This window comes from Sorex fumeus, unplaced genomic scaffold (genome assembly GCF_029834395.1).
Source record: "Sorex fumeus unplaced genomic scaffold, SorFum_2.1 ptg000048l, whole genome shotgun sequence".
In the NCBI taxonomy this organism is placed as follows: domain Eukaryota; kingdom Metazoa; phylum Chordata; class Mammalia; order Eulipotyphla; family Soricidae; genus Sorex; species Sorex fumeus.
The window spans coordinates 2,480,875-2,500,494 of NW_026606105.1; the positions used below are offsets into that span (position 1 = coordinate 2,480,875).

Sequence of the window (19,620 nt, forward strand, 5' to 3'; positions counted from 1 at the left end):
ACCCCCTCTGTGCTCAAGGTCATTCCCAGGGGCATTGCTCTGGAGACCTGCTGGTGTTGGACTCAAACCCAGGACTCCTGCATACAAAAGCGTGTCCTCCCCACCCACCCTTTAAGCTCTCACTGTCTTCTCAGCCCCACAAGGAAAACCTGAAAAGAATAATTTTTCCAGTTTTATCCGGAAGTAGTGCTCTAGGGAATGCATTCTGTGAAATGTCATTCTGATATGATTTCAAATAATTGTAGGTTTCGAATCCCTCTAGAGACAGTTATGTTTTGAACTCTACTTTCTTTTTTTTTCAATGAAACACTATGAGGTACAATTGTAGACTTACAAACTTTCGTGTTTGGGTTTCAGTTATACAATGGTCGAGTACCCATCCCTCACCAGTGCCCATTCTCCACCACCAATGAACCCAGTAGCCCTCCCACCCTGCCCCACCTCCATGGCAGGGTATTCCCTTTTGCTCTTTCCTTTAGGGTGTTGTGGTTTGCAATAGAGGTATTGAGTGGCCATTGTGTTCAGTCTGTAGTCTACGTTCAGCACACGTCTCGCATCCCGAGCAAGTCCTCCAAACACCCTTTACTTGGTGCTCCCTTCTCTATCTGAGCTGCCTTTTCCCCTAGCATGTTTGGCTGGCCTCCGAGCCATGGAGCAAAATTCCTGGTACTAATCTCGGCCATTCTTAGGCGTTAGTCTCCTAAAATTTTTAAGGATCTGAACCACATAGCAAAAGATAAGCTAGTGGAGCCCTTCTTATATTTAACGGATGTGCTGTAGCATGTCACTCATAGCCTCGCCACTTGAACCAGAGCATGAAGGATGGTTAACCACTTTATAAAAGAGCCATGGCACCTTGAGTCTTTTCTACTATGTAGAAAGTAGCCTTTTTAAATGCTTTATTTTGTTAAGTTTCTTTTCTGAGACACTCCAAGTACCTCAGTATAAATGACGTGTGTGAGACCCGGATAACTCCGTGGTCGGGATGTGAGGATGGGAAGGGGAAGTTTGAGCCATACTCTGCGGGGCTTGAGGGCTGCTTCTGACTCTGTGCTCAGGACTAACCCCTGGTGCCAGGCAAAGAGCCATCAGTAATGCCAAGATCAAATAGTGTTGGCAGCACGTGCCAAGCTAGCATCTTAGGGCTGAGAGCTATAGAACAGCAGGAAGGGCACTTACTTTGCATGTTGCTCGCCCTGGTTCCATCCCTGCCATCCAGTAGGGTCTTCCGAGCACCTCCAGGGGTAATTCCTCAGTGCATAGCCAGAAGTAACCCTTGAGCACTGCAGGGTGTGACCCCAAAATAGAACAAGACTGAAAAACAAGCATCTTTTTTTTTTTTTGCTTTTTGGATCACACCTGGTGAGGCACAGGGGTCACTCCTCGCTTTGCACTCAGGAATTACCCCTGGCAATGCTCAGAGGACCACATGGGATGCTCAAATTGAACCTGCGTCAGCCATGTGCAAGGCAAACTCCCTACCTGCTGTGCTATCTCTCCAGCCCCAAGTAAGCATCTTAACCCCTGCAATGTCTATCTTGCCCTATGAATTTTGTTTTTATAGAAACAGAATCTCAAGTGAACTTCGTCTTTGGTCTCTGCTGAGTCCTGGTTATTTCAAAAGGGGGGTCAGTGGAATGATTCCCCAAGTGCACACGCTCTTACCGTGGGCGTGAGAATTACAAGCTAAGCTGAAAACGTTGCGAGATGATTTCTCTGACCCCACAGGTTTCCAGACACAAACATGGACAATGCTAGCTCTGAAGGCACCAGAGAATCCTCAATCCTCAAGCACGGGGGGGGGGGGGGGGGGGGGGGGGGGGGGCTCTGCTCAGGGTCCTATCACAGGTCTAGCACGGCCATGGGATTCCCCCCTCAGTGACTGAGTCGATTTGCTACTCCTGTAGGCTGAGCCCAGGGAGACAGAATTGCTGGTCCCCCTCTCAGTAGAAGGGGCTTGAGGGATGCCTTTCCTTTGCCGGGGGCTGCAGCCATAAAGAGGCCAGCAAGAAGCAGTGGGTGTCTACACTCATGAGCACCAGAGACTAGCCAGACCTAGAACGACTGTGACGTCACTCTTCCAACTCACAGCATTCTCAAGTCACGGCAGTCCCGAAGAGGTGCAGCACTAAGAGAGTGACCGGCCTCGCACCCTTCACGAGGTGTCCATGTGTGTGAGTCCCACTCTGACTCGGGGTCCAGGCCAGGGCAGATGCCCGTAGCCCCCACCTGGATCCTAAGCATGACTCCCACGCAGATGCCAAGCAGCATCTTTGTTACTTTCCCCAAATCACAGGCTCATATTTTGTTCAGCTTGTTAGTATGTAAAATAACCCCCATTGTAGAGGCAAGCGCCGGTGATTGATTCCTGTTCCGTCTTTACAAGGCAGAACTGCCTCTGCCTGCAGAGACTTATCCTGGGTCCGAGCAAGAGACAGAACAGGAAGGCGGGCAATGAATCATGAGAGGAGATGGAGGTAAATGATTAGTTCATGTGTCTCTTGTCCCCAGTCATGGCATAAATCTTTAGGGAAGTTCTTTCCCATCAGGCTGGATGCCTGCCCGTGTCAGATCACATAGTGGCAAGAATATATTAGGAATCAAGAAAGCTGGGGAGTGACCAAGAATGCCATTTGTTATTCGTTTTTTAAAGATGTCACATAGACGTAAAATCTTTGGTGGGGGAAAAACTTACTCTTGCAACCCTTTAACCTTTAAAGCCTGTTTTTTTTCCCCTTTCTTTCATATTTACAAACACGGAGACCATTCAAATTGTGGCAAAAACACCTCTGTAAAACAAGAGAAAATTAAAAAAAAACAAACTTAATCAATCCGTTATAGAAGGTGGCCGTCTCTGACTCCTCAAATCCTCAAACTCTCATTCCCCGATGGAAAATTTCAAGGTCTGTTGATTCTGAAAATAATGAGGAAGACACTGAATATATAGCCAGAGTGGAAAGGAAAACTTATCACTGTGTCATTTAAATCAGCACATTTTATAACGGCGCCCTCCTCTCCCTGGGACAGTAAAACTTAGCAGGTGTGCGTGCTGTTTCCTTTGCAGAATGTGGAACCAGATGAAGAATCTCTTCTTAGGGAGTTGAGATCCATGTGGTGCAAAAAGCATTCCTTATTGCCTCCATCAGTCTTTCCTGAAGGGCTCTAGCCCCCCACATCCCGAACATAAACATGTGGGTGCGTTTGGGGATGCTGGGAAAGTTAGTATATTTGGGGCTACCAGGGAAACACTTCTCGAAGAGAAGAGAGTTAATCCTTAAAGGTGGGAATTTCTAAGCGCCCTTGGAAAGAAAAGAGAGAGAGAGAGAGAGAGAGAGAGAGAGAGGAGGAGGAGGAGGAGGAGGGGGAGGGGGAGGAGGAGGAGGAAGAGGAAGAAGAGGTGAAGGAGGAGGTCCCAGTGTCCCCACAGTGTTACCAGCCATCCAGGGAGCAGCTCTGGGAAGACAGTCCTGTCCCCACCTCTTGTGCTTCCTGCCAGTCAGGGCTCAGGCAACAGTGGGTCACCTGTGCCAGCTCCTGCAGAGCTTCCTGCGGACCTGGGCATTTGGGGGGGGGGGGTCAGCCAGTGTCTGCCAACAGCCAATCCCCACTGCCCTCTCTTCCTCTGTGACCCTGGCACGGCGTATCCAAGGATGGCGGGATTTCTGTAGCCCCATCCTTGGTGCTGCCATTCGTGTGGCAGCCTGCCGTAAGAATTTATCACCATGTGTTAAGTTTGTCGTCTATAGAAAATAATTGGCATGATTTTTAGTATGTTTCTCTTCCAAGAGAATTTTTTTTCTGTATCTGGGGGTGGAGTGATAGCACAGCGTTAGGGCGTTTGCCTTGCATGTGGCCAACCCGACCGACCCAGGTTCGATTCCTCCGCCCCTCTCAGAGAGCCTGTCAAGGTACCGAGAGTATCTCGCTCGCACAGCAAAGCCTGGCAAGCTCCCCGTGACGTATTCGATATGCCAAACACAGTAACAAGTGTCACAATGGAGACGTTACTGGGCCCGCTTGAGCAAATCGGTGAACAATAGAGGACAGTGACAGTGACAGTATCTGAGGCTGATAGTGAGAGGAAAAAAAACACCCAAACCCTTGAATTTGTATGGCAAACTGGTGAACCTATTTCAATGGAGTGGGGAATTCAGTATGAAACTTCTCTTCAGGATAAAAGCTCAAGGCAGAAGAAACAATTAACAGGGCCAGAGTGATAGTACAGCAGGTAGTGCGTTTCCCTTGCATGCAGCTAACCGGTTCTATCTCCGGCATCCCAGATGGTCCCCCAAGCACCGTCAGGAGTAATTCCTGAGTACAGAGCCAGGAGTAACCCCTGAGCATCGCTGGGTATGACCCACCCCCCAAAAAAAGCAAAAAAGAAAAAGAAACAACAGCAATAATAATAATTTTTTTTTCTTTACCTGATGGGTGCCTACAATAGCACTGTCCTTCCATTGTTCATCGATTTGCTCGAGCGGACCCAGTAGCATCTCCATCGTGAGACTTGTTGTTACTGTGTTTGGCATATCGAATACATCACGGGTAGCTTGCCGGGCTTTGCCATGCAGGTGAGATTCTCTCAGTAGCTTGCCGGGCTCTCTGAGAAGGGCAGAGGAATCGAACCTGGCTCAGCCAGGGCTGGCCGCGTGCAAGGCAAATGCCCTACCACTGTGCTATCGCTCCAGCCCCGATGGATAAAAGCACAGTGAAGTGGTTCTGGCCGCTGACACCCCACACAGATCCAGTGTGCGGGGGCACATCAGCCACATTGCAGGTGGTCCTGAGTGAGGAGCTAGAGTGGAAGGTCCTGAAAGCAGTTTTGCTTGGGGGGATGAATAGACTTTTATTATTACTACTATTATTATTATTATTATTATTATTATTATTATAGCTGACACCTGATAGCGTAGCAGTAGGGCATTTGCCTTGTGCGCAGCCAGCCTGGCCGAGCCGGGTTCGATTCTTCCGCCCCTCTCGGAGAGCCCGGCAAGCTACCGAGAGTATCTCGCCTACACGGATATGCCAAACACAGTAACAAGAAGTCTCAAAATGGAGATGAAGTCTCAAAATGGAGACGTTACTGGGCCCACTCGAGCAAAATCAATGAACAACGGGAGGACAGTGTTGTTATTATTATTATTATTATTATTATTATTATTATATCATCATGAGTTGCACAGTTACAAAGTTGTTCAGGATTGGGGTTCGGCCATACAGTGTTCCAACTCCCGTCCCTTCAATAATGTACATTTCCCACCACCGATGTCCCCAGTTTCACTCCTGCCCACCCCCATCCCCAGTCTGCCTCTATGGCAGGCGCTTTCTTCTTCTCCTTCTCCTCTTCCTCCTCCTCCTCCTCCTTCTTCCTCCCCTTCTCCTCCTACTCCTCCTCCTCTTCCCCCCCTTCTCTCTCTTTCTCTCTCTCTCTCATTACTGTTTGCAGTAGAGGTACTGAAAGGGTATCATTCATATCACTTTGCCTCCTTTCAGCACTCAGTTCCTGTCCAGGGCGATCATTTCCAACTCTCTTTGTCACAGCGGTCACTTCTCTATTCTGAATGACCTCTCTCCTCACTTGTGGCAAGCTTCCAGGTGTGGGCCAGTTCTCCTGACCCTCGTTAGACTGTGTTTAGAGCAGTTGGAGCTTTACAGAAAATTGAGCCGGTCACACAGTATTCCCCTTTCCGAACCCTCATCCTTCTGCCTCCGTGGCCTCTGGTCTTTTTCATTTTTGGTGGCACTCTTGATGGGCCATGCGTTAACGCTGTTAATGCTTTCAAAGGCCATAATTTACATCCAGGCCCATGCCTCACACTGTGCTGTCTGTGGGTTTTGACAAATGCACATGCCTCCTACCTTCATTGTAGTCTTGATGTCGGTGGGCCCCCCGGGTGACTTATGTGAAGTGGGGAGGAGAAAGACGGTCACTTTCTCCCCACCCGCCTCTGCCACCCGGGACCCAGGGTTACTGGGTTCTTGTCTCGCCTCGCAGAAAGGAATTTCAGGAGTAGTGAAGTAAGTAGATTTTATTTGGAGTATATTTAGGTATGGAGGGAGAGAGATTGAGAGAGTAACGTACTCAAGAGAGAACACGGGCTTCTCCAAGGGTGGAGAGAGCCCCTACACACATCCTAGCATTAGACACAAAAGCATGAAAGTACACATCTCAAGAGGGGAGATGCAGGCGACACATGTGCTCAGGTACCACATGTGCTCGGCCACGTGGGCGCAAGCAGCACATGGGCTCAGGCAGCATATGCGCACCCTTCCTTTGTTCAAGGTGGCCTTTATAGGATTTCTCCAACCTGCCCCCACGTGGGGCCTCTTCCCAGGTAAAAGTCCGTTGCTAAGGAGGTTACCAGGGAGGTCCAAAAAGAGGAACTTCAGGGAGAGGAGGCCTATATCCTCAGGGTCTGCGGATGGTCTTATCAGGTCTTTGTTTTCTGTATCTACAAGGTGGGTCATTCCTAGAATTCTTCTTCCATGAAACTTTGTTTCATTGCAAAGGGCCTTTCCCTATCTACCCGCCTACATCAGTCTCACACCGAACACACACACAAACACACACATAGGCACACACACACATGTGTACACACATGTACACGTATATGCACACATACATGCATATACACACATGCACACATATGTACACGTATACACGTACACAAACATGCATCCATGTTCCTACCCCACTAGCACCCATCTCCCTGGCGACTTTGGCTTGTGGTACCCTCAGCCTGTGTTGATTCTTGCCCCGCAAGGCCCAGCCAAAGTATCAATCCTCAGAGAGCTTTGCTGCTATACTCCCTCCCTTCCCAATCAGTGCTTCATTTCCCTGCACTGCTCAGTTTAAAGGGGTGCAGTTCTGTGGATGACTCATGTTTTTCACTGTTAGGGAACGACTCTGGATCTCCGACTGCAAGCAAGGACCACACAGGAATGCAATCAGCAAGCAGGTAGCTTGTTGAGCTGGCTAGCTAGGGTCAAGCCGTGAGGCAAGACCTCGAACTTCTTCAAAGGGGATCCTATATAGGCCTTCACTGGCAGTTACAGCAAAACCCGTGCATTTCATAGCCAATAGATTTGTAACAACATATACTTTCTTAACCAATCCATTTCAAAGTACATCACTCCTTAGCCTATAGATTTAAGGATCAGCATTTACATATGTAGGCATTGTGGCTAGTGGGCATGGTAACTGGGACATTTGGTTATCTTCTTTGTTCCCTTTGATTCTCAGCTCATGGCTCCTGCATTCTGGTGGAGGCGGATAAGGGAAAAGTTCCTAACAGAGGTAACAGATGAGGAAGGGCCAACAAATGGTTTCCGAATTTACAACCCAACAGGGAAGAGTCAACAAATAGTTTCAGAATTTACATCCCAATAAGGAGGGGCCAGATGGTTTCACTCTAAAGCACCACTAGGGAGGGGACAGGAAAGGGAGAGTTACTAATTAAGTAGAGTTTTAACTCTGGAATCTCCAAGGGACATTACAGTCACCAGCCTGCAGTGATTATGTTCCAGGGAAGCTCCCCTCTCCCCCAGTGCCCATCTCCTGCTCTGTCCTGGCAACCCTCACACCAGTTGCTGATGGGTTGTGCTAACCCGCCCTTCAGATCCGCCTCCTCCACCTCACAAAATGAACAGCCTCATTCCTGGCCTTTTCCTCGAGTGCCCAAGATCTAACACTCTGCCTTTCGGAGGCCTGAGGATCTCTTGGAAATGCAACCCTGGCTTCTAGGACTCCCCTGGAAATCTGCATCAAAAGAAATAGGATCGCAATTCAAGAGCAAGATTAATTTTTACTTCACACTGGAGTGTTGTTAGGTTTTTGTTATGGTTGTTACACTGCAATGCAGTTATTCCTTGCCTTGAGTTACTGTTTGGAATTACTAGGATTTTTTTTTCTTTTCTCCTGAGCCTTAGAGAAAACACTGACATTTATATCCTTTTGAAGGTCAAGCTTCTTTTCAGTTTACTTTCCCAAGCTGTCAGGGGTTGAGCTTCTCTTTCTCTTAGTCTGTGGTGCGCCATCACGTGGCCTTCAGCCCTGCGTCCTCATTGGTTGCATCATCAGTTGAGTCTCTCTTCGGAGCTGTCACTCCCAGCAGTGGCCAAGATGGGCTTTGTAGTACTTGGGTCACAGCATGTGCTGTTGGGCTCTGCAGTGCTGGGTGCCAGCAGGGCCAACCCAGGTGGTGCTGGGGGCTGAGTGGGGTGGGGGTGGGGGGTAAGATAACACTGTTTTGTCCTTCCTGCATAGCCTCAGGTAGTTTAGTTTTATTGGGTTGCTTCCACCATCACAGTACTCCCATTCCATTGTGTTTATTTGTAACTTCTTCCTTTGTGTTCTGTTGACTTGTAAATATTGTCTTTCTCTTCTCCCTAATTACTTTGCATAGTTTATTCAGGAGCTGGAGTGATAGCACAGTGGTAGGGCGTTTGCCTTGCACTCAGCCAACATGGCCGACCCGAGTTTGATTCCTCCGCTCCTCTCGGAGAGCCTGGCAAGCTACCGAGAGTATCTCGCCCACATGGCAGAGCCTGGCAAGCTACCCGTGATGTATTCGATATGCCAAACACAGTAACAACAAAGTCTCCAATGGAGACGTTACTGGGCCCGCTCGAGAAATCAATGAACAACGGGAGGGTCTTTACCTTTTACCTTTTTACCGTTATTCAGAGCAATGTCCCAAGAAGACAGTATGCTTTTGTTATGTGACTCTCAGTGATATTTCCCTCCTGGGCATCTGTTCTCTCACCTAAGCCTCAGCTGCCTTTACTTCCTAGCACCCCCAAAAGCAGGATCCAGACAAGGGACTGGATGGAACCAGGGCAAGTGGTAAGCTATGTGATACCCTGGCAACAAGATGGGCCTGGCCAAAGTGCCATAATGCTTAACTATAAGTTAAGAGCTTGTTCATGGACAAATGCTGTCATGATCCAAAAAGTAATGAGGAGACTAGGACCTTGCTAGGGTTAGGAAAGATTAATCTGGCCTGAGCTCTGTAGTCTGAGTCAGCTGTGGCAAGATGTTTCCAGGAGAGCTGCCCTACAAGCCTCCATTTATCTCTTACTGTGTCCATACAAAAACAACTAGTATTAAGATGTTGATAGTTATTGGACTAAGGAAAGGAGAAAAACACCTTAGGAGGTATTTTGCCCTTACGCAGTCAGGAAGGGCTTTGGAATACCCCAGGTGGTGTTCCTTTGAATCTGGTGGAAGGGTTTTCTTATGTTGATTTTGCTACCTGACTAGGTGCAGTGTCAGTCCAGAGTACAGGGGAGTTAGAGAGACAAGATAGCTGGGGAGAGAAAGAGAGCAGGGCAGCAAGTTGGACCGTGGAGAGTCTAGTAAGGGGGACAGAAAAAGGAGAATGTAGAAGAATACAGAAGCAAGCACATGGAGAGAGAGAGAGAGCCCAGGCTGCGAGATAGAGTGGAGAGGTGAGCGGGAGAGACAGGAAGAGATGGGAATGAGGGGCAGTGAGAGACTAGAATGGGGGGCCCAGAGAGACTGGGGCAGGCCTGTGGGGAGAATGGAATAAATGGCAATTTTTTAACCAATTAACCCTTGTTTCGCCACAATCTGCCCCATGGCCTGGGCCTCTCCAGCTGGGGGAGCAGCTTGGGGACCCGCGAACGCAGATGGCGATGGGGAAAGCCATCAGCGCCTCCCACTGGCCACTTCTCAAAGATTTTATACAGGGGGAAGCATGTGGTCCCAGGAATCAGACAAAACTGGGGTCTTCTGCGTACGGGGCATGAAGGGTCACTCCAGCTCTGAAAGCTGTCTTCCTGACCTGCCTGCCCTTTTTATAGCTACCTACTGCATTTCCATTCTCATACGTGTGTGTGTTTGTGTGTGTGTGTGTGTGTGTGTGTGTGTAAATGATGTTCAAAAGAAAGTCTCTTGCTGGCTTTGCATAGGTTTTAGTTTCCCTTGGCAATATGTCTTGGTTCTGCATTACCACTGTTTCTCTCCCTGTGTCGTCCATAACCTTGGTGCTGCATCTACACGGTTCCTGCTCTTTCTTCCAGTGGCAGGCACTGAGTTCAGCTGTATTTTCTGTTGCACTGAAAATAATTCAGATCAGAGCAATAACACAGTGGGTAGGGTGTTTGCCTTGCATGCAGCTTACCCAGATTCAATTCCTCCGCCCCCTCAGAGAGGCTGGCAAGCTACCAAAAGTATCTCGCCCACATAGCAAAGCCTGGCAAGCTCCCCATGACGTATTCGATATGCCAAAAACAGTAACAACAAGGCTCACAATTTGCTGTGAGATGTCACTGGTGCCTGCTCGAGCAGATCGATGAACAACAGGAGGACAGTGCTACAGTGCAGAAAATAATTCAGTGGGCCGCTCCTGTAGCACTTGGAGGCTCCCCCTGTCAGTACGTGACCTGTCATCCTAGGTGTGAAACACAGGCATGCTTGGAGATGCAGTGCTAAAGGGAAGGGCGAATTATTTTTTGTGGCCCACTAACAAAACAAAAAAATATTATTATTATTATTATTATTATTATTATTATTATTATTTGGGAGCCGTACTCACCTGTACTCAGGGTTTACTCCTTCCTCTGGGCTCTGTGCTCAGGGAATCATTTCTAGCAGTGCTTAAGGGTGCCAGGAATTACGGAAGATAGTGCACAGCAGGTAAGGTGCTTGCCTTGCATGTGACCAACCCGGGTTCGATTCCTGGCATCCCATTTGGTCCCCAGAGCATCACCAAGAATAATTACTGAGTACAGATCCAGAAGTAATCCCTGAGTATCATCAAGTATGCCTCCCCCCCCCCCAAAAAAAATGGGGTTTGGGTGCAGAGTGATAGTGTAGCAGGTAAGACATTTTTCGTGCATACAGCCAACCTAGATTCAATCTTGTACATCCCATATGGTCCCTCAAGCCCTCGAGAAGTAATCCCTGAGCCCAGAGCCAGGATTAAGCCCTGAGCACCACAGGGTATGACTCAAAAAAAAACAACAACAATAAAGGACAGGGGGGAGGGCTTAGTAATCAAATATAGTTCAGATGCATTTAATGCAAACAACTTTCCCGTTGTAATCTCTCTCTCTGGTGCCCAAAACAATGGTGAAAAAAAAATCTTTGCGTTTGACTATATTTAAACCCTTCCAGTTGAATCTGTTCCTCTGATTGAATATCCCTATAGAAATAGACATATGAGTTGTATAGATAGTGAAACTTTGAATAAACCAATATGGAATATAGAGAACTATTTTCCTACTGAAATCCTTTCAGCTAAAAACACATAAGGTCTGTTCATATAGTAAGTCCTTAGAAGTTTTAGTATAATTAGGATGAAAGAAAAATGATGACTAATGCTGACCTAACCTAGAAGCTTTAGTCCGGTACTATGTCCTGTACTAAGTACAATATTTTGTTAAAGAATATCTTTTGGGACTTACTCTTTCAGAGTTATATGAATTATGAAAAACACCCTTTTAAATTATATTTTAATGCATTCTCACCTTGGCATTTTCCCATAAAGACTTGAGATCTATTACCATAAATAACAGTATCCCCTAAGGATAGTGAAGAAAACAGAAATGGGAGCTTGAGGAAGAAGAGGAGTTTCCAGCTATTCTGAAGCAGACAGTGGAGCTTGAACGTTCCTTACTCACGACTTTAGCTTCTTGGAGGCAGGAAAATTGGAACGATGGTCAGTTACAGACCTTTTCACCATCAGAATGGAGGAAGCATAGCAGGTGCTCAGGCAGACGCCCCCGTTTCTTGGGAGAGGTATTTCTCACGGAGTACTTCCTTGGGTGGTTGACCTGGGGAACAGCCTCAGAAAGACTGACAGTCAACTCACAGAATTGGAAGCCCAGTAATCAGAGAAAGCCAGAGGTTATTTTTTTAGGAAGCATTGCTTATTCCTGGGGGCAAGGGTGTGGGATGAGAGGAGAGTTTGGAGCACACCCAGCCCTGCTGGGAGCTACTCCTGGCTTGGTGCAGTCTCCTGGGAGTGCTCATGACCAGAACTGCTGCACCAGGGCCTCCTACGTGCAAAGCATGTGCTTTGTCCCTGTGAAGTATCTCCCTGGCCCAACACCACTTGACTTCCGCTTGAACAAGGGCTTGACGAGGATCCTGGAAATGTGTACCCCATCACACTGTACCTTTCCATGGGGAAACAGGTCAGTGTGCACCGGGCTGGTGTGGGTTGGACTCCTAAATCAACCCGGGTTACCTCTCTGGTCCTGGACACATCTCATCTCTAACTTGAGCGTTCTTACTGGGCAAAGTCATGATTTCACCTGGTGAAATTATGGCTAGGATTAAGTCAGGTAGATGTTACGCAACAAAAAAATAGGATAAAGCAGGATGGCCCATCAAGGGTAGTGAATGTGAGCAAGGTGTGGTGCCCGCACTTGGATTGGCATTTCCTTCCTCTTCCTAATGATCACTCCTTCTTGGCCGCAGGGAAAGCACAAATTGCGTGTGGACACTGGCCTGGAGGGCTCCTGGTGTGGCCTCATTCCTGTGGGACAGCCGTGCAACCATGTCACGACAACGGGCCTCAAGTGGAACCTCAGTGAGTCAAAACCCTTGCAGAAGGGATGCTTTATTTTTCCTTCCTTCCTTTATATATTTATTTGTTTATGACAGGCTGGGGGTGGGAATTGGGGTGGGGGGTGGGGTGGGGAGGAAATCTGGGAACATTGGTGGATGGAAGTTGACTCTGATGGAGAGATTGGTGTTGAAGTATAAAAAAGTAAAAGGCCCTCCCGTTGATCATCGATTTGCTCGAGCAGGCCCAGTAACGTCTCCATTGGAGACTTTGTTGTTACTGTGTCTGGCATATCGAATACTCTCGGTAGCTTGCCGGGCTCTCCGAGAGGGGTGGAGGAATCGAACTCGGGTCGGCCATGTTGGCTGCGTGCAAGGCAGACGCCCTACCCGCTGTGCTATCGCTCCAGCCCTGTGTGTTGAAGTATGGGATGCCTAAACTGCAGCTTTCAGTTAACTCTGTAAATAATGGTTGTTTAATACTTTTTTTTTAAAGAATGAGAAAAGGGAGGGTCTCGGAGGGGACCAGGGAAGGGGGAGAGGTGGGTGACTAGGAAGCAGGGAGCAAGAGTCTGTTTTTCCTTCTCTTATTTTAATTTTTTTATTTTTATAAAGTTGTTCACAATAACTTATTGCATTCAATATTCCAACACCAATTCCACCACCATTAAAACTTCCAACCAACATTATTTCGAATTTTCCCAACCGCTACCCAGACTTCCCCAGTAGCAAACCCTACATAATTTTCCTTGTATTGCTCATTATGAATAATTCGTTAAAAATTATCCAAAAAAAGTTTCTTTAGAGGAAAGTGTGTGAAGATTGTTGTATATCACCCTGGGGCCATTAAGCTCTTGTATGAGAGATTACTAAGGTGTTGCTATAGATTGAGGCTTGTGTGCTAATATTTTTTAATCAAGATTGGTTTCCCTCTTCTATATACCCCACCCAATGTGGTCTGCTACTACTGGTCCATCAGTGGTGGAGAGTATGATTTTTCCTTCTTTTAAAATTAAATCTCTTTCTTTCATCCCTGGAAGTGAAATTGCTATATCATATGGTGACTGACTGGTTCACCCTTCAAGGACTGCCAGCCATTTTCCAAGACGCTGTACCATTTTACGCTCCCACCAGCAAACTGTGACAGTTCCTGTTCTATCTGCACACTCATGCTTTGGTTGCAGTTACTTTTTCTTTCAAAAAGGATATGCATACTCATGATGAAGTGGGAACCCACTGTAGGTTTTCACCTGCTTTCTCCTGGTGACTGACAATGTCAAACATCTTTAAAAGTGCTTGGAGACCATTGTATCTTTTCTTTGGAGAGATGTCTTTCAGATTGCTCCTATTTTAATTGAATTTTTCCTCCTCCTTTACATGAATTATAAGATTTCCTATCTAGTCTAGATATAAGACTTTTATTATATGTGCCTGTGGCTTGCAAATATTTTCTCAGCCTTACCTTCTAATTTTCCAAAATTTCATGAATTCAGTGTAGTAATTTAATTTTTATGAAGTCCATTTTTTTTTGGTGTTATAGCTAAGAGTTTTTTGCCCAACCTCCCACTTGATTTTTTTTTTTTGTACTTTTTCAGAGAAATGGAGCTAATTAAAAAAAGCAAGTTCTTCTCCGAGTCAAACCTCTGAGACTTTGTAAGATTAGATGCGGTTATTAAATTTTAAAATGTTTTCCAGTGCTTGTATGAGGTCCTAGTTATACTAAAACCATCTGATTTGAAAGTTAAAAAAAGAAAAAGGAAACCCGGTGATTACAGAAGAAACCATGGGCATTACGAAGTGAATCCATTCTAATCTGTTAGAAGAACAGGAATTCAATCAAAGAACTTTGATTGAATGTCATAGAGATTATCTCTGGTCTGACCAGTGCCTCTGGGGTTCTAAGAAGGAACATATAGAACCCTGTCATTCTTTTAAAACATGGACAGCTTTTAGGTTCCCCGAAGGAAATAAATATTTCAAGAAGTAAATAATTTGAACATAAAAAAAAAGGATATTTTAAAAGTGGCCTTTTTGTGAGCCCCTGCTGAAACATTTAAGGGAAAACTAGGAATATTTTGAAGCAGATGTCTGGAGAGCTCATCAAAATTGAAAGGATGGTGAGAGTCCCATCTTTTATAGTGTGCAGGGCCAAGTGACAGGCTTTGAAGCTATTGAGCTGAGTCTGACATGTGCTGCCATTAGAAGCTTTGGGGAGCTGAAAATGATGGTTTGACTTCTTGGGCTCCATTGGCTACAGGAGCCCAGTGCAAACGGTCCCCAAATCTCTCCACTGCCTCCCTTATCAGGACTGGTAGCAAGATAGAAGGAACCTCTAGCAGAGAAAGAGCAAACGGAGGCTGGAGCAAACGTACAGCGAGTGAGGCTTTTGCCTTGCATGCAGTTGACCTGGGTTTGATTCCCAGCATCACATATGGTCCCTCGAGCACTGCCAGGAGTAATTCCTGAATTCAGTGCCAGGCGGTGTGACCCCCCCCAAAAAAAAAGAAAAGAAAGGGTGAACAGGTTGGAGATTGGTGATCTGGGAGTCTGTCCGCTCCATCTTAAGTGGGAAGGAAGGATTGGACTCAATTCTTTGGGGTTCTTGAAGAGCATCCTTCGCAAATCCGAATCCATCCAGTGGGTTGGCCAGAGTTGGGGCTCCTGGGGGTAGGGCTGTGTGGGACATGAGGAAGCGTTCATGTGTCAGTGTTACCTTTTGTGTTTAGGTCTTTTCTTTAATCTGAAATCGAATGTTTTATATGATGTGCGTGAAGGATTTGCATTTTCCCTAGCTCACAATTGTCTTAGAATCACTTTATCATCATTTCTGCCAATGATTGGCAACTCGCCATACATTGCCATCTTTTTGGTAAGCTTTTAGTAAATGTGCTAAGATGTGTAACCCATCCCCCCACACACACACACCTGCTCTTTACAAAAATTTTGAGGCTATTCCTGGATTTTTATTGTTCTTCATAAATTTTAGCATTAGCTTGGCAAAGGTTCCATATGCCTACTTCTGCTGTAATATTTAGTGAAATTGTGTTTAATTTATAAATTAATTTTGGGAGATTAGAAAAGTTGGGAGTGGTTCCATGTGAAATTGAGTCTTCCCTTTCATAAATATAGCTTCTCTTTTTATTCACATAGAACTTTTCACTGCATTTAATATTATTAAAATTTTCTTTATAAAGATCCTGAATATCTTAATCATTTATTTTTAGGAATTTTCTATTTCATGTAAATTATGCATTTTTATTTAATATATTTATTTATTTATTTACTTTTTATATTTATTTATTGAATCACTGTGGGAAAAGTTACTAAGCTTTCAGGTTTAAGTCTCAGTCATACAATGATCAAACACCTTTCCCTTCACCAGTACTCATTTTGCACCACCAAGAACCCCAGTATACTCCCCGTCCCACCCCTCCAAATGCCTATGAGGCAGATGATTTCTACTTAACTCTTCTCTACATTGATTACATTCATTATTTTGACAAAAGATGCACCATTATTGTTTAGAATTTCACCCGAAACAATCAGAATTTCTGAAAAGGTATTGTGAAATATTTTGTTTTCTATAGCTGGTTATGAGAATCATATAATGTCACGTGGCCACAATTTTGGATTTCTGCAAAGAGCGAGATAATTACGAGATTGGTTTCTGTGTGTCTGGTGTCATGGCCATGCTGGAGAGCCGCTCGTGGGGGGTAACTCGTGACCTTGGTAGGGCATGAAGGACATGCCGGTACTGCCCCCCTTCCCATGAGACTGCAGTTGCCCTGTCACCGCCAGCTCGTACCTGGCTTTCCTATAACCTCTGAGGCGGCGGCCACCTTGCTGCCAGGGGGGAAAAAGGCAGAAGGGAGCAACGCCCTTTCCCTCCTGGGGAGGCGTGGCGCCGTAGTTTAATGCATGGTCCATTCACTTTTCTGCCGCAAGCTTCCGAGCTCTGGATTAAGTCCTTTTGCCTCTGGAGCCATGGTCATGCCAGAGAACCGCTTGTAGGAGCTTTCCAATAAGCTCTGAGCTGGCGACCACCTTGTATGCAGTCCAGATGCATTTCTGCCAAAAGCCACTGGGTTTCAAGATTTATTTCTGAGTCTCCGGTATCATGGCTATTAATCAACTTGATCAGGAGCCAGAGAGGCCGTTTGTAGGAGGTGACTTGGGGTTTCTATGGGATGGGGAGAAAGAGTTGGCTCCACCCCCATGTGGTGAGGCCCCCCTGTGTCTCGTCACTGCAGGCCCAAACCTGATTGTCCAGTGGCCTCTGGAGGATGGTGTTCACTAGGCCACCAGGAGGAACAGGCCAAGGCACGAAACCTATTCCCACCTGGAGTGGCCCAGTGCCAGTAACCTACTGCAGGAACAGGACGCATTTCTGCCAAAAGCCTTTCGGTTTCAAGATTCATTTCTGAGTCTCTAGAATCATGGCCATTAAGCAGTTCGATCAGGAACCAGAGAGGCCATGTCTCCAATTATATAGCTGAGCCGGAGGTGGTTTGTGGGTGTGTCTCCCACATACCTAACTTTTGGCCATTTACTTTCTTGGTAAACTTTGCCCCAAGTTTTTGGGATCTGGCCAAAGGCACAGCAGCAATTTTGGGGTATCTGAAAGTCTGACGTTGCCATCAGGCTGCTGATGCACTCACCTCACAGGTACAGATTGACCTGCTGGCAGCACCATGCCCCCGATAAATTATGCATTTTAAAAATTGATCTTCTGGGTTTGTTGGTGGCCCATAAACATGTAATTGATTGTAGTTATGTATTATGTTCCAATACATTAGCCAGTTACTGAACATCCATCTCTAAAAGTATGACTGTAGATGCATTTGGATTTTCTCTACTGATTTTTGTCCACAACCAAAGTATATTTCTTTGATTTGTAAAAAGATAGAATTACATTCAGTCATTCAGTTATGACTGGAAAGGTAGCTGTAGATTAAGTTCTCTATTTTTCAAAATATAAGTAGCTTTTAATACATAAAATCATTGTTTTATGTATTTATACTGCCCCACATTTATTTATTTAATTATTTACTTTTGCTTTAGAAATTTTACTTAATGGCAGGTGAGGCATGATTGTTACCATAAAGAGATCTAAATATAAAATTTTAAAAAATTTAAGAAGTTTTATTGGATCACCGTGAGATACTGTTACAAACTTGCATGATTACATTTCAGTTACACAATGCTCCAGCACCCATCCCTCCACCAGTGCTCTTTTATCACCACCACTGTTTCCAGTGCCCGCCCCACATGTATTTAAAACTTAAATGATAACTAGTTGTCCTTTGAGCAGAAGCTTCCATATTTCATTTAAAGATGAGATGCATTCACCTCATGGATAATGTCCCAGTCATTCTTGAGCACAGAAAGTTAGAGGAATTTTTTTTTTTGAAAATTCAGTGTTAGGAGACGAGGTAGATTAAAACTTCAGGAGGTTGAGTGGGACTCAGAGCATTCCGGATGTCCTGCCTTCAGTCTCCTGCCTCTGTCATCTGCTGGCCGAGACCGACCCCCATGGTAGACTGGAACTTGCCTTTTCTAAGGACAGTCAGTTCATGGGAAACTGTGACCCAGCCTGAGGAAGGAAAGAATGTAGCTCACGGGAAACTGTGATCCAAACTGAGGAAGGAGGGAATGTAGCTCACAGGAAACTGTGATCCAACCCAAGGAAGGAGAGAATGCAGCTCTAGGGAAACTGTGATCCAGCCCGAGGAAGGAGAAAATGAGCAGGAAAACCACCTTAGCCTCCCCACCTCATATCTTTTGTTTACCCACCTGGATTCTGCAAGAGGCTTATTCTGGGTTGCTGATGGTCAGGGGGATGATGTCTGATGGGCAGTTTGTCTTGACACAGTCTGCTCCCTAGACCCGTATCTCTCCTGGGAGTTGCTCCGGTCTGAACAGGCTGTGTTTATGTGTGACCTTCTTTTCGCTTCAGTTGGTTTTCCTTCAATCCTATCATCCGTGCCCTCATCCATCCTGCAGACTCTTAGCTCTCCGCCTCTCCTCCCTGCTCTCCTCTCCTTTTTCCTATTATTTCTAACTCGGGCAGCTGCAGTTCAGCTGGAGTCAGGCCTTTCCAGTACTTTTCCATAGTTATTCATTGCTGTCTGCCAGGGCTTTTAAATTGTCCTTTATTTTTTTTTTATTTTTATTAGTGAGACATCATGAGGTACAGTTGCAGACTTACAAATTTTTGTGCTTGGGTTTCAATTATACAATGATCAAATATCCATCCCTCCACCAGTGCCCATTTCCCACCACCATGGATCCCAGCATCCCTCCCACCCCCCATCCCCTCACCCCACCCTGCCTCTGTGACAGGGCATTCCCTTTTGTTCTCTCTCTCTTATTGGGTGTTGTGGTTTGCAAAAGAGGCAATGGGTGACAATCATGTTTGGTCTAGAGTCTACTTTCAGCATGCTTCTCCCATCCTGGGAGGATCCTTCCAACACCCTTTATTTGGTGCTCCCTTCTCTGTCTGAGCTCCCTTTTCCCCTAGCATGTGTGGTTGGTCTCCAAACTGTTCCCTTTCACTGTTTCTCTTTGGCCTTTGCTTTTTGTTGTCATTTGTTTTGGGGGGTGCATATCCGGCAGTGCTCAGGGGTTCCCCCTGGCTCTGAGCTCAGGAATCCATTCTGGTAGACTCAGGGGACTTTATGGGGTGCTGGGGATTAAACCTGAACTGGCCACCTGGAAGGCACACGCCCTATACACTATGCTTGAGCCCCTCTATGGCTATTTCTAAACTGCGCTTTTTTTTCCCACTGGGTTTTAAATTCCATTCAGTCTATGTTTCACTCACTTTTTGAAATTTCAAAACATATTTTTAGATAGCTTCTTGTCTCAATACTTTATCATACTCAATGGAAAAAACATTTAAGCAGATATTTTTAAATCTCCCCAATTTGGGTAAAGTATACAATGTGTTGATTTTTAACTCATCATCATTTACTTGGTATGATTTTTTTCTTACAAGTTATAACAATTACAAATGTTTTAATTTTTTAAAATTTATTTATTGAACCACTGTGGGAAAAGTTACAAAGCTTTCAGGTTTCAGTCTC

At 45.8% G+C, this 19,620-nt stretch overlaps 1 protein-coding gene across 1 annotated transcript in view; it reads left to right on the forward strand.

The window, feature by feature from the left end:
- The window catches only part of TPK1 (thiamin pyrophosphokinase 1), a 428,537-nt gene that overhangs the window by 291,496 nt on the left and 117,421 nt on the right, over positions 1–19,620 (forward strand). Inside the window, exon 8 of the mRNA XM_056124023.1 lies at positions 12,449–12,560. Within this exon, the coding sequence (XP_055979998.1) occupies positions 12,449–12,560 (112 nt within the window). The remainder of the gene's footprint in view (positions 1–12,448; positions 12,561–19,620) is intronic.